This window comes from Nomascus leucogenys, chromosome 7b, assembly GCF_006542625.1.
Source record: "Nomascus leucogenys isolate Asia chromosome 7b, Asia_NLE_v1, whole genome shotgun sequence".
In the NCBI taxonomy this organism is placed as follows: domain Eukaryota; kingdom Metazoa; phylum Chordata; class Mammalia; order Primates; family Hylobatidae; genus Nomascus; species Nomascus leucogenys.
The window spans coordinates 50120138-50135930 of NC_044387.1; the positions used below are offsets into that span (position 1 = coordinate 50120138).

General features: G+C 46.7%; 2 gene segments (V, D, J or C); both read right to left on the reverse strand.

Moving 5' to 3' along the window:
- Positions 1-2572: 2572 nt before the first annotated feature.
- Positions 2573-3235, reverse strand: LOC115835855. The segment is given in 2 exon segments: positions 2573-3033; positions 3150-3235. Coding segments are annotated over 2 exon segments (507 nt in total).
- Positions 3236-3850: 615 nt separating this feature from the next.
- On the reverse strand, positions 3851-15565 carry LOC115835856. The segment is given in 4 exon segments: positions 3851-3906; positions 4008-4091; positions 15050-15397; positions 15520-15565. Coding segments are annotated over 4 exon segments (534 nt in total).
- Positions 15566-15793: the final 228 nt, after the last annotated feature.

The following is a 15793-nucleotide window of genomic DNA, read 5'->3' on the forward strand; positions in this document are numbered from 1 at the left end:
TGTGACACATCCCCTGCTCATGAATGGGTAGAATCAATATGTTGAAAATGATCATGCTGCCAAAAGCAATCCACAAATTCAATGCAGTTCCCATCAAAATATCACCATCATTCATTACGGAACTGGAAAAAACAATCCTAAAATTCATATGAAACTGAAAAAGACCTGCATAGCCAAAGCAAGACTAAGCAAAAGGAACAAATCTGGAGGCATCACATCAGCCAACTTCAAACTATACTCTAGTATAGTTTGACTCTATAGTCACCAAAACTGCAAGGTACTGGTACAAAAGTGGGCACATTGACAAATGGAACAGAATAGAGAATCCAGAAATGAAGCCAAATAACTGACCTTTGACAAAGCAAACAAAAACATCAAGTGGAAAAAGGACATCCCGTTGAACAGATGGTGCTGGGATAACCGGCAAGCCAAATGTAGAGGAATAAAACTGGATCCTCATCTCTCACCTGATACAAAAATCAACCCAAGATGAGTCAGACTTAAATGTAAGGCCAGAAACTGTAAAAATTCTAGAAGATAACATCAAAAAAAACCTTCTAGACGTCACTTTAGACAAATACTTCATGGCCAAGAACCCAAAAGCAAATGCAACAAGAACAAAGATAAATAATGGGACTTAATTAAACTAAAAACTTCTGCACGGCAAAAGAATCAGCAGAGCTAACAGACAACACACCGAGTGGAAGCAAATCTTCACAATCTATACATCCAACAAATGACTAATATCTATAGTCTACAAGTAACTCAAACAAATTATGAAAAAAATAAACAGTACCATCAAAAGATGGACTAAAGACATGAATAAAAATTTTTAAAAGAAGATACACGGATGGACAACAGACATATAGAAAAATGTTAAACATCACTAATGATAAGGGAAATGCAAATCAAAACCACAATGTGATACCACCTTACTACCACAAAAATGGCCATAATCAAAAAATAAAAATAATAAAAGATGTTGGCATGGGTGTGGTGAAAACAAAACACTTTTACACTGGTGGTGGGAAGGTAAACTAGTACAGTCACTGTGGAAAACAGTGTGGAGATTCCTCAAGGGAATAAAAATAGATGTACCCTTTGATCCAGCAATCTCACGACTAGGTATCTATCCAGAGAAAGAGAAGCCATTATACAAAAAATATACTTGCACACACATGTTTATAGCAGCACAATTGTAAAAGCATGGAACCAGCCCAACTGCCCATAAATCAACAGGTGGATAAAGCAAATGTGATGTATACATGCACATACCATGGAATATTACCCAGCCATAAAAGGAACAAAATAATGGCATTCACAGCAACCTGGATGGAACTGGATGCTGTTATTCTAAGTGCAGTAACTCAGGAATGGAAAACAAACATTGTATGTTCTCACTCATCAGCAGGAGATAAGCTCTATGAACACAAAGGCGTAACAATGATACAATGGACTTTGGGGAGTCATGAGAAAGGGTAGGAGCGGGGTGAGGAATAAAAGACTACTCATTGGGTACAGTGTACACTGCTTGGGTGATGAGTGCGCCAAAATCTCAGAAATCACCACTAAAGAACTTATTTATGTAACAAAGCAACACTTGTCCCCCAAAAACCTATTAAAATAAAAAAATTGAAAAATAATCAAAAAGAGAAAAATCACTAAAACCCTTAAAAACCCAAATAAATCAGTAAATAAATAAATATATAAATAAATGAGATGAGAACCTCTTCCACTATAGAGAGAATCAGAGGCAAGAGATGAAGAAGCAAGAATCCTGACAAGCCATCACAGACTGTCCTGTCACCTTAGATGAACATTGCCCCTAAAGTTTGATTTGGATGCACAATAAATTCAAACTTTAAAATAAGTACATAAATAAAATCAGAAAAAAAGTGGCCTAAGGACCTTCAAAGATAGTAATGAGCCCTCTACGGGATGGGTACAATGCGGCAACAGCGAGAATCTCAAAAGAAGTGTGCAGAGTGAAATAAGCCTGAGCATATGGGAGGATAATGTTTGATAACACTGATATGTTCCAGAGAACGGAAACCAAATAATAGTGACAGAAGCAGATCTGCAGCTTCCAAGGAGGGTGTTGGGGGAGGGAGTGAGGTGACAAGGGTCATGAGGAGCTGTTGGGGTTGGTCACAGGTTGTATGTTGTATAGCTCCCGGTGGTGGTGATGTTTTCAAGGATCTAGAGAAATGCCAAAATTTGTCTAATTCCCTATTGTAAATATGGGTGGTTTATTAGATGTGCATTATTCCTACATGAAAGGAGTTTTATTAAAGAAGAATGGGCTGGAGAGAAAGGAAGCACAGGGAGTCACACTGAGGAGCAGGGGGAGGAAGACACCACTCTGGAAACTCCTGGAAATGGGAAAAGGAGGATGACAGAGACACAGGTTTCCCATCAGAGGTGGGTCTGTGATGACACAGCTGTACCTGCCACTTCAGCCCAGGACTTCAGTGCAGAGACCCTGTGTCCTAAGCTGCAGGGAGCAGATGTTCTGTTTCCTTGATGCACTGTTCCTGACTCTGAGGACTGAGGGGAGGAGGAGCCTCCACTCTCAGGCAGGGCCCTGGATGCGCCTGGATCCGTGAGGGAAGCTGCAGCAGCAGAAGCCACAGGCCAGACCTGAGCAGCAGCTGCCGGGGCTCACCCTCCTGGCAGAGGAGGAAGGGGGTTCTTGTCTCACTTCCCCCTGGGCCTGCAGCACTGTGGGACCACTCAGGCTGTCATCCCATGCTGCGCAGTAATAATCAGCCTCATCCTCGGACCGGAGACCAGTGATGGCCAGGGAGGCTGAGGTGCCAGACTTGGAGCCAGAGAATCGGTCAGGGACCCCTGAGGGCCGCTGATCATTATAATAGATGAGGAGTTTGGGGGCCGTTCCTGGGAGCTGCTGGTACCAGTATACATTATTACTTCCGATGTTGGAGCTGCTTCCAGAACAAGAGATGGTGACCCTCTGCCCAGGGGTCCCAGACACTGAGGGTGGCTGAGTCAGCACAGACTGGGCCCAGGACCCTGGAAGTGAGAGAGACACAGACATGGTGATTGACAAGAGACAAAAGGAGACAAGAGGAGAAAGCAGGGCCCCATGGGCTTCCCAGGGCCCCTCTCCTGGCCCTGAATCCTGTCACCTGCCCAGTGAGTGAGGAGGGTGAGGAGGAGAGGGAACCAGGCCATGCTGGAGATTGTCCTGAGTCCTGTCTTCTCTGCCCACAGCCGAAGCTGAGCTGCCCCAAATCTCTCCCTCTCTTCATACTCTGAGAGGGGGAGAGTCCATCTATGCAAATCAGACACCCCCGGTTTGTGACCCCACCCTGTGCCCTGGATCAGGCTCCTTGGCTTGAGGATGTCAGGGGGTGGCAGGGGTGGAGCTTTGTGGTCCCAGGGGGTGGGGAGGACACAGCTGTGAGCCCTGAGCGGAGGACACCAGGCAGGGCAGGTGGCTGGTTCTGCTCTGATCACCCCGGTCATCTCAGGAATGATCCCCATGCGCCCTCTAGTGTCCGGATCAAGGTAAACCATTCTATGATAAGGTGACCAGAGCCTCTCAGATACACGGCTTCCTCTACCACTCCCACTGCCCCCTCTCTCAGGTCCAAGCCAGGCCAAGTGGTGTCTGTGTCTCCTCCCTGTGACTACAGGGCTGTCGTCACGCTCTACTGAGGAGTCTTCAGACTCCTCAGGAGTGAATCTTTCCATGGCTCTGTGGCTGTACATTGTAGAGGACTCAGGTGGTATCTACATAAAGTCCTATGTCAGGATCAAGCCCAGAGCAGGGACCAGCCCCATGGACTCACCTCCCCACCTGTGTTGGACACCGGGTCCTCTCCTCTCATGTGGCTCCTTCCTGGTGGCCAGAGCTCTCCTTCCTCTGTGGATCCTGCAGCACTGAGGAGAAAGGGAGCTCTTTCCAGAGGGTTTTCCTGGTAAATCTTTGCTCCCCCTCTACTTCCCAAGATTTGCAGTCATAGTCATCTGGATACTGTTACCAGGGATCTTGCCAAGGTGTCTGTCCTCCAAGCACTGAATGCCCATCTGCAGGGGATCCTGGCAAATGACTTTGGAGTGTTTCACTTAGGAGCAAAAAGAGCAAAGATGCTCAGTCTTTGAAGATGGGAAGAATTAAAACTTCAACTTGGTTTGACCAGAGTCTGTCCTCAGGTGAGCCTGATACGTGGTAGCTCTTAGCATCGAGCACCCCAACTAGGATTTTTAGGGAAAAATTATGGTTTAAATTCAGTAGTGGGTGTTGTGGGGGTGGCTTAAAGATGATAGAAAATTATTTATCTTTGATCTGTAATGGCATCTAGAATCTAATAAGCTAAAAACAAACATAAGAAAAAATGTAATTCTGTTGATCAAAATGAAAAATGAAACAGGTTATGTCTATGACTGCATGAGTTCTGGCATGATACATCCTGGGCTCTTAATAATTACTAGTTTGGGGAATTTTATGGGGATGGAGGGAAACAGCTGGATGGTTATGTTGATATTTCCACTGGTGAATGTATCACCAGGCAGTTGCAGTAGAATGAGATTTTAAGTGCTCCATTTAAAAATGGAATAGTGAGATTTAATATAGACATTTAAATAAAACCAGTCCATATATGGAACTGAAATAAAATGTATGCTGTGTTTTGGGATTGCATTTCAAGTGTGTCATTATTTTAAATGTTTCTTTTAGTGTAAGCCATGTTCCTTGACATAATTTTTATAGTTTTCAAAAAATGTTTATCGCATTTACATAACACATCAAGCATATTAAGTTTTATTTCTTTCCAAGTAGAAATAAACTATTAGAGCTGGGCTTCACTTCCTGTTTTTTCTCACTGCTTTTTCTTTGATGATGCATAGATGTTCACAGTGAATTTTGTTTTCCTTTCCTCCCACTTTAATGAACAGGGGGTCACCGAGGCTGAGCAGTGTCTCACATACAGGACAAGCCTGCCCACGGCCCCCTCCCAGCCCACGGATGTGCTTCCTGGCGGATGCCCCATCAGCTCTTAGGCTGAGGACAGAGAGAGGAGCAGGTCCACAGCTAAGGAACCAGGACACCCAGAGGCTCCGGGAGGAAGGGGCAACAGTTGGGACAGTGAGCCCTGGACAGAGGACACTGACTATGGATTTTTTATGTGGTTCTCCTCAGGGACCTTCACAGACAAACCAAAACCCCAGTCTCTATGTGTCTTCAGGGCGCAGGTCCTTCCAGGTCCTCTTTTTGTCACTGCTCTAGGTCCCGGGCCTCCTCCTCCTATGACTCACAATGGACAGCCTCCTCTTCAGGCTGCACCCTCCCTACCACATCTGACCCCACACCCATCTCCTCATTCCCCCATAAACCATCCCCTGCTCACTTCCATTAGCACTTTTGCATCATTCTGGGATCACAGCCTCCCCAAGGATGTCTCTGCAGGATATGCATGTTGCAGAGAGCTCAGCCCCTTGACAGGACCGCTGTGCCTGGGCCACCTAAGGCTGAGCATCTCTCTTGCTTCTCTTCTACACCAGCTCCAGGCCAAGCCATATCTAGCCCTTTCAGAATGCTGAGCCCATGTTTTCTTAAACATCAGACTTCCTCTGTCACATTTGGGTCTCTGGGTCACACAGGCTGGATTCTTCATTCTTGTCATCTCTCCCACAGTTTCCGAGCTCAGGAAATGGTCAGCACACCTGCACCAAGAGGAGGAGACACCTGTGGAACCAGGCTAAAGGCTTCTGGGCCTCTGGGTCACACAGGGTGGATTCTTTCTTGTCCCTACCTCATCCACACCCACCATGTGGGGGCAGCTCCTTTTGCTTCTAGAAACAAATTGATTCTGTTTGCATTGGGAGACCAGTAAGAAAAGGAGTTATTGTCACTGAACCCTTGCTCTGCTTTAGTAACACAAGTGACAGCAGAAGCCTTGGCATGAACTGCTGTTGGTCACAGGCAGGGATAAAGGAGGGATGCGGAGACAGAGAAGTGGAGCAGATCTTCTCTCATTTCCTCATGGAACAGGAACCCTTGGTAACATGGAGTCAAGATGCAGCTGTGTGACAGTGATAACCAGCCAGTCCTCAGGCTGGAGCCCAGAGGTGGTCCAGGAGGCTGTGTGGATAAACTCAGAGCAGGAGAATCAGGCTGAGACCCCTGAGGGGCCATCACTGCTGTCCTAGGTCATAAACTTAGGGGCTCTCTGGGGGAGGCCTCGTAGCCATTTCCATGGGAATGCCCAATGTTTCTGCTGCTCCCCATGCCGAAAAAGGTGACCTTGAGATGGGGACTTCCCCAAGAGTTTCATGAGCAGGAGTCACTTGAAGCAAATATTGGGCAGTTTCTGTACCCAGATATTCCACAGACTCACCACTAGACACTGATTCAGTGAGAAGCTCCAATGGTGTAAGAGAGGAGAAGAGAACAGTCAGGCCCTGAGGGATCAGGAAACCCACCCTCAGCAGTCCCCGTGGTCCTGAGTGGGATGAGCTGCAGGAAAGTCACATCCGTGGGACCTACTTCCCTCGTGGCCAAGGAGCAGCCTCAGCCTTGTCTCAGCCGTGGTGGAGCCTCTCCTTGACTCTCTCATGTCCTACATAGAGGTTTACTGGCCTCAGGCCCCCAGTTACCCTAATACCTAACCCCATTTCCTGATATTGCCACTGAAATGCAGGTACCCAGGTCTTGCGGTCCGGCCGCAGGGGTTATTCAGGAATGCACCGAGAAGTAGTGGGAAGAATGATGAAAGAAAGACACAGAGAAGCGGGATTAGGAGGGACGGTCCCCTGATAAGGAATCGACTTAAGTTCTGCTTTATTTAGTGCTTTTATACATGCCAGGGGTCAAAGGTCCACCCAATAATTGTTTTTGTCTTCTTCGATAGGTGCGGCCTCCGCAGTCTGTCCTGTACTAACCACTAACTGTGAAAAGCCATTCTTAGCGCTTCACTGATCTGCTAAGAACAGGAAGATACCCAACGACAGGATCTTCAGTGGTCAGGTCCTTGACCATTCCACCTACTTCCCTGTCTGCAGGCCTTGCCAGTGCATGGGAACAACTCTGCTTTGGCTCCCCACAGTTCCCCCTTTTCTTTCTAAAAGAAGCCGTTGATGATTTATCCGGAGCTGGGTGATAGCAGAGGAGGCTCCTCGGAGACAGACTGGGAAAACACAAAGAATTAATAAAACAATACCTGCAATGGTGGCTAGACTAATAATTATAGCAGACAACTGGGATGTAGGGGATAACTTATGAAAAATGGACAAAATGCTATCAGCAACATCCTAAGGATTCACAATATTTAAATGTGCCTGTTGCATTTTTTGTATTTCATTATGTAGCGAGGCAATATCTAAAGAGAAATTGTTAGCTGACCAGACTCCATGAAGGTGTGCCTGCACTTCTTCCCAGCCTCATTGAGATTGATTGTACTCATGAGCTGTTATACAGATCCATTAATAATCGGCATGACATTTTAGGGGGAGTCTAGTAGGTAAGGCCTCTACTCTCATGCCTAGAAATTCAACAGCCTCCTCTAATGCATTTAATTTTGCATTGATTTTTAAATCAATTCGTTCCTGAGTTCCTAAAGCGGTGCTAGTATTTTTTGCAAGATCGTTTACAAAGTGAGCAGTTTGAATGGACTGTGTGATGGCCACAGCTGCAGTTGCTGCAGTAGCTACAGCAGTAACAAGTGCTGCTATTCCTGCAATGAGAAGTCCTCAAAAGCATTTTGTTCGGGTAAGAGACTTAACAACTATTTGTAATGCAGCAAAACCAGGATCGGTATACCAGGTTTCATTAAGGTGAACAGGCAGCATCACAAAAGGAGGCTGCTGTAAAATAGCCAAAGTTAGCTTGAAATTGTCTCTAGTAACACAGTTGGTAAGGTTACAATCCAGGCAATGAATAATGTATTCCTTTTCACCTTGATGGGGAATGCTATGAGCCAAATGTGGGGAAACCAACTTGCCCATGTGGGCTTTAATGGTAATATTGAAAAGTCCAGAAAGGAACACATAGGGGGCACGCACACAGGCACGCAACCCAGTTCGGACTTGCTTGTGAGTGGTCTGTACTGGATAGAGGAATTCTACCACTCCTAAAGCAGCGGCGGCATGCCAAATGTGTTCTGGCACTTGTCCCTCCTGAGCGGTAATAATAGGCACCGTCCAATCTCCAGTAGCGACATAGCGCGTCCCAGAAATGGGAGGAATGTAAGCATATGGGCGAGACCCGTCAGTAAGATTAATGCCATAATGAGGAATTTGATGTTGAGTTCCAGGTAGATAGGCACAACTTTGCCATACAGGATATTTTGAGACAACATGTCCAGGCCTGACAACAGGGCATGGGGGAAGGACATGAGGCGGATGTTGGCTTTTTGGGGTGACCGCCTCAGTGGAAAACCCCCAGAATGAAAGCTGCCACTGCACAATAGTATGTAGCGCCGTGGGTAGATATCCTGCCACACGTCGAATTTCGCGCCCAAGAGTAAGGCAGCCAACCACTGGAGTAAAGGAAAGGCAAATAGGCAGTGTAGCAGTGGATCCTGTATATGGTGGAAACAGGGATAATGAAGTCTCCATCTAAGCCCCCAAATAAGTCAGTATTGCTAGTATACACAGGGACATTAGCATCATTCCATGCAACTGGGCGCAACAAGGGGGGCTCAGGCACATATGCCCAATAAGTTTTCCCTTCAGTAGGCAGTACCTGAAGGCTCAGGAGAGCCAGCATGGCCAGGAAAAGATTCTCCACCGTGAGAGGGTTTCCTTGATTAGTCACCAAATTCTGTGCCATAGTGGAAAGACGCTTAATCTGACCCCAGGTGGGAAGGGGGGCATTACGTGTTCCCATTGCCGGACGGCGAGGGCGGCGGGCTCGGCGAAGCATCCCGCGGCGAACCCCCGGAGGACTGCGAGGAGGGCTGTGGAGGCTGAGGTTCCGCATTCTGCTCACAAGGAATCCGTTCCGCATGCCGAACAAGCCGCTCCGGAATCCACCGAGGTCCGCCATCAGATCCTTCAGGAAAAACACAAACACTCCCTCGTCCCCATATTAGCACAGGGTCAGGTCCATGCCATTGTCCAGTCAGTGGGTCCCTCCACCTCACAAGAGCTTTTGTAGATGCCTCCGGATGCCAAAACCGCTCAGCAGCAGAGCGTCCTGCGGCATCCAGGCGCAAAAAATTCAACACATACACAGCATGATGCAAATAATTAGCAGGTGTGCGGGGGTAAAGTTCCCCCGTTTTAATTTTTTCAAGCTGATGTTTAATGGTGGAGTGTGCACGTTCAACAATACCTTGACCCTGTGGGTTATAAGGGATGCCAGTGCAATGTGAAATATTAAATTGTGCAAGGAAAGAGTGAAAAGCTTTAGCAACATAAGCTGGCGCGTTATCTGTCTTGAGTTGCCGGGGAATTCCCAAGGTTTGAAAACAATATAGTAAGTGAGCTTTAACATCTTTGACAGCCTCCCCGGAGCGCGCGGAGGCTAAAAGGAAACCTGAAAAAGTATCTACACAAACATGGATATAACTGGATTTACCAAAGGGAGGGTGGTGAGTAACATCCATCTGCCACAAATGTAGGGGCTGCAAGCCTCGAGGAGTAACTCCATAATGGGGGACAGGTTGCAGTTGAGGGCAGGCGGAGCAATGCTTTACAATATAGCACGAGCAGCTTCACGAGTGATTTTGAACCGTAATCGTAAACTGTGAGCATTTTGATGATGTATGGCATGGGAATTAGCTGCTCGCTGGACAGCATTCTCCGTGAGGAAACACAGTTTATCAGCAGCTGCATTTCCGGCAGATAATGGTCCGGGCAACAGAGAATGACTCCGGATATGTCCCACAAAACAGGCAGCGGTACGCTGTCGACAACAGGACTGTAAAAGTGAAAGTAACTGGTAAAGTTCATCATCAAGCAAGGAAGAAATAGTAGCAGATTCGATATGAATGCTACTGCGAAAAACCCACTCACTGTCAGTATAGATGTTAGTGGGCTCAGAGGGGAACATTTGTAAGGCTTGGCACACGGCAAAAAGTTCAACTCGCTGTGGAGAAGAATAAGTAGTGGGAAACCGAAAAGGACGGTTGTCAGCGATGACGGCTGCAACACCTGTTTTCGAACCATCAGTGAACAAAAGGTGAGCATGGGCTAATGGTTGATGAGAATGATGAAGAGGAAGAACAAATGAGGTACGCTGAAAAAAGGTTAACAATTTATGTTTAGGGTAATGAACTGAAAATTGACCAGTAAAATTGCTAAGTGCTATTTGCCAAGAAATGTTGAATTGATAAAGAGAAACGATTTGCTGTTGAGTAAAAGCAACAGTGAGGATATCAGGGTCTTTTCCATATATTTGGCGAGACCTTTTGCGGCCAGCCATAATAAGTTGGCTAACCAATTCGACATAAGGTTGAATAGTTTTATAACGTGTAGAGGGTAAATGTAGCCACTCTAAAGGGGATTGTTGCCAAAACACTGCTGTAGGGTATAGGTGTGGGGTAAGAATCAGCAAAAGTAGGGGCCGAGTATAATCTATTCGAGATACATGAGCATGTTGAATTGCTGACTCCACAAGCTGTGGAGCTTGCTTTGCTTCTGAGGTGAGGGTTCTAGGAGAAGCAGGATCACTACTTCCGCTTAAAATGTCAAACAAAGGCAGCAAGTCAGCAGTAGTAAGGGACAAAAAAGGTCGAACCCAGTTTATGTCCCCAAGAAGTTTTTGAAAATCATTAAGTGTTTGCAATTTTGAGAGGTTAAATTGTATTTTTTGAGAAGAAATGGTAGTCTCAGCAATTTTTTGACCAAGATAAATAAGAGGAAAGGTTTGTTGGATTTTTTCTCCTGCTATCTGCAGACCAAAGGTAGGCAAATGCTGTTGTAAAAACAATAAGGCTTGTCGCAATTCTGCGAAAACCTCTCCTGCAATTAAAATGTCATCCATGTAATGTAAGCAATAGATGTGAGGAAACTGAGCCCTAAAAGATTGTAAAGCCACGACCACATACTTTTGACATAAAGTAGGGCTTTTAGCCATGCCTTGAGGCAAGACCTTCCACTGATATCTAGCCATAGGCTGTCGAAAATTAATAGAGGGAAGGCTAAAAGCAAATCGAGCCTTATCATTTGAATGAAGAGGAATGGTAAAAAAGCAATCTTTAAGATCTATGACAAAGGCTGACCAATTTTTTGGTATAGCCGTAGAGGACAGGAGACCAGGTTGCAGTGCCCCCATGGGTAACATAGTAGCATTTACAGCCCGCAAATCTTGCAATAGCCTCCACTTTCCAGATTTCTTTTTAATAACAAATATAGGTGTATTCCAAGGGCTAGTAGAAGGTTCAATATGTCCAGCAGAGAGCTGCTCTTGAACCAATTGAGTGGCTGCCATCAACTTTTCCTGAGTTAAAGGCCACTGATCCACCCAAACAGGTTCATTAGATTTCCACTGAATAGCATCTGCAGTTAAGGGGGCAGCTAGGATCAGTGGCCTTGGGGAAAACCTAAACCATGTCGATCATTTTTTGGTGTAATTTGTACTGGAGCAAGAATGCCAGTGTTATGTTTTCCTAATCCTTGGTTGGGGAGCAGTCCCTGCTGGAGCAACTGTTGGGACACAATGGGGTTAGGACTAAACAGATAAACCCCCATTTGTTGTAACACATCACGTCCCCATAAGTTACAAGGTAAGTGGGGTAACACATAGGGTTGAAATTTTCCTTGGTGACCTTCTTGATCAGTCCAGGTTAATACTTGTGCACTTTGCTGGGGGTTTTGAGACATTCCAATACCTTGTAGATGAGTTATAGAGGCAGTAAGAGGCCATGAAGTGGGCCAAAATTGTAAACTAAATACAGAAACATCTGCTCCAGTATCAATTAAACCTGAAAAAGTCTTTCCTTCTATTTGGAGTTGCAGGGTAGGTCTCTCGGCATCAACAGCCTGCAACCAATAGACATCAGAGGAACCGAAACTGCGGCTGCCGCGCGCAGAAGAGGAAGCTGTTTGCCCTACTTGAGAAACATAGGGTAAAAGCAGAAGTTGGGCCACACGCTGACCTTTAGATACAGTAACCACAGCTTGAGAGGTGGAAGCCATAACTTGAGGTTCCCCAGTGTAGTCAGAGTCAATTATTCCAGGATAGACAATTAACCCCTTAAAGAGGACACTGCTTCTTCCAATAATCAACCCAACAGTCTCCTTAGGGAGAGGCCCAAACACTCCTGTAGGAATGCGTTGCGGACCTATTTCAGGTGTTAGTACGTAGCTGGAGGTGGCACACAAATCCAATCCTGCTGACCCTGGGGTGGCTCGCGAAAGGGATTGGAGGGACTCATGGAGGTCACTGGAGGGGCTGTCTGAAGGGCCCCTATTGTTTGTCGGGCCCGGGGGGAGGCCCACTTCTGGTTTCCCTGAGGGGAAAGAAGGTTGCCTTGAGAATCAGTATGAGACCTACATTCATTCATCCAATGAAACCCACGTTGGCATCGAGGGCACAAGGAAGTAGGTCGAGCCTTAGGTGATTTCCCTGAACTCGCGGGCGTGTGGCGGCATTGATTCTTAAGATGTCCTGGTTTACCACAATTAAAACAGGTTTGATTACCTCCCTTGTTTTGTAGCCGCTTATTTTGGCCCCTTCCTTGCACCTGCAAGTAAATCTGAGAAACAGGAACTCCTTTCATAGCTGCAGCATAAGCCACACCTTGATTAAAAGCAGGGCCAATTTCAGAACATAAGCGAATATAATCTTCCAGAGTCCCATTTTTCTTGTATGGGCGAATAGCGGCTTGGCAAGTGCCATTCGCATTTTCAAAGGCGAGTTGCTTTACAATTACAGTACCTGCCTCAGAGTCACTGACCACTCGGCCCACTGCCTGTAATAATCGAGAGACAAAGTTCTGATAAGGCTCGTCAGGTCCCTGGCGAATTTTTGTAAGTTCCTCTGTGCGTTTGGAAGATGGCAATTTCTTCCAGGCAGAGAGGGCAATATTGGATACTTGGTCATAAATCCATCTTTGCCAACCAATTTGATTAGCAGTATCTGAAAAGTTACCTAAGCCAGTGAGCATTTCATAAGTAACCTGATTACCCGCCAAGCGATTACGGCAAGAAATTTCTTCAGCCTTTTCCAAAAATTCAGTTTTCCACAACAAGTAGTCACCCCCGTCTAGGCAGGCTTTTGCTATGCCTTTCCAATCATTAGGGGGTAAAGCATCCTCTGCCAAAGTTTCCACCATGGCTAAAGTAAAGGGTGCTGTAGTCCCATACTGAACCACAGCAGCCTTAAGGTCCTTTAAAGTCTTAAAAGGCAGAGGCTCATGATATTGCTGATTTGTCTGTGGGTCAAGCCTGACAGGGAAGGCATGAAAACCTTCTAGTGATTCTCCAGACAAATGAGCATGATGCAAAGCACCCTCCAAAGGTGACATGACAGACGCAGGCAAAGAGTCAGGCTTATGAGAACAAGAGCAAGAACAATTAGATCCAGGGGGTTTCTTAAGAAAGGTGGCAGCGAAAGCACGTACCAAGGCCTCTTCATCTCCCCCTGGTGAAGATAGAGGTGAAGCAGGAGAAGTAGGCAATGATGATTTTTCAGACTCCTCACAAGACAACTTCCCATCTCTTGGAGACGGTTGATGACAAACAACCAACTTTTCCTCAGCCATGATAGGGGCAGAAGGCTTCCCACATGGCATAGAGCCTAAAGGCTTATAGGCTTCAGGACAAGGCACAAGACATTCCTGGACCAGATTAAAGAGTCCAAAAGTCACCACAGGAATGCCATCAGGGCCATGCAGAGTATAATGCTTCCGCAGGCCTTCCCCCACCTTTGACCAGGTGTCCACATTGATAGTGCCTTCCTCAGGGAACCAAGGACATGTCTCTTGTACCGTCTCCAAGAATTTTTCCAACTGCTTAGTTTTTATAGAAGCCCCACGGGTATGCATCATAGATTGCAACACTTGAATGTAAACAGCACGTTCCTTAGAGCCAGAATGTCCTATTTTTACTCCCAATGTATGACTATGCGCCCACAACTGTTTATACTCACACAACTTCTGAAGAACTTACCAGAACTGGGCGTTCTTTCCACAGTATTTCTTGGGTCCCTGTTCAGGCACCACCTCTTGCAGTCCGGCCACAGGGGTTATTCAGGAATGCACCGAGAAGCCGAGAAGTAGTGGGAAGAATGATGAAAGAAAGACACAGAGAAGCGGGATTAGGAGGGACGGTCCCCTGATAGGGAAGAGACCCAAGTTCTGCTTTCTTCAGTGCTTTTATATATGCCAGGGGTCAAAGGTCCACACAATAATTGTTTTTGTCTTCTTCAACAGGTGCGGCCTCCGCAGTCTGTCCTGTACTAACCACTAACTGTGAAAAGCCATTCTCAGCGCTTCACTGATCTGCTAAGAACAGGAAGATACCCAACGATAGGATCTTCAGTGGTCAGGTCCTTGACCATGCCACCTACTTCCCTGTCTGCAGGCCTTGCCAGTGCATGGGAACAACTCTGCTTTGGCTCCCCACACCCAGGACTGAGCCAGGTCAGCACTATATCTGGAATTCCCTGACCTGCGTCCTCAGGCAGCATTTCATATTCGGGTGCCTTGTTCCTGGGACACAGTGAGTCTTAGACAGCCCTGAGAACAGACTACTGGGGATGGAAGGGGTGGTCTCTGCTTGTACGCTGGAAGAGCAGAGTCCATGCTGCAGGGGACTGTTCACCTGCTACGATGTCCCCAGGCTCTGACCATGATGTGAGCTAGGAAAGACTCATTTTGCTTCTTTGAAGAAAAAATGTCCAGCTCCACAGGCAGTGGTGTTAGCACATGTGGACAACCAGCCAAGACTTCGGTGTCATCAGATGTTTTGGTTTTGTTTTGTTTTACTGAGACTTCAGAAGAATGGATGGGAAATTGAGAGAAGAGCATTTTACAACTAGAAAGTACTTCCAAATGTAGTTTGTGCCCAGGCCAGTTATTTCAAAATTTAAAAATTGTTACAGAACAAGACCTAGAGCAGGGTGAGGTTTTCATCCCACTTCCCCATCTGTGTGTGTCACTGTGAGAAGCATTGCTTGGCCAAATCATACAGTAATAGTCAGCCTCATCCTCAGACTGGAGCCCGGAGATGAGTAAAATCCCTGCATTGGCCGAGGCATCTTTGGATCCAGAGAAGCGGCTGGGGACTCCAGAGCCCTGGTGCTTATCTGAGTCTGAGTAATAGTACAGGAGATACCTGGGAGGGCTCCTTGGCTTCAGCTGGTACCAGTATATGTTGTAGCTACCAACATTGATGTCACTGGGCAAGGTGCAGGTGAGTCTGGCGGATTCTCCAGGAGATGCGGAGAAGGAAGGTGGCTGAGTCAGCACAGGCTGCGAGAGGGAACCTGCAAACACAGACACTCGTGGTTGATGGGCAGGGTTCAGGGTGAAGTTTTTCAGGGATCTTTACCAGAAGAGCCAGAATCAGGCTGAGGTGCTGACCCTGGTCTCTGAGGCCTGTCCCTACCTATGCAGTGAGAGAGGAGCAGGAGGAGGAGAGGAGTCCAGGCCATGGTGGACGCAGCCTGACATGCACAGTGGGACTGGGCTGCCCCAGGCCTCCTTTTCTTCCCACGCTCTGCAGAGGAGGGGCGGCTCATGCAAATGTGTTTCCATCCAGCAACTGCCCAGCCCCTCTCTAGGCTCTGGGGCTGAAGCTTAGCTCACACTGCAGACTGAGGAGGAAGAAGTTTTGCTTTTCCCCTTGAGAGGGCTCCAGAAGAAAGCACCTGCTGAAACCA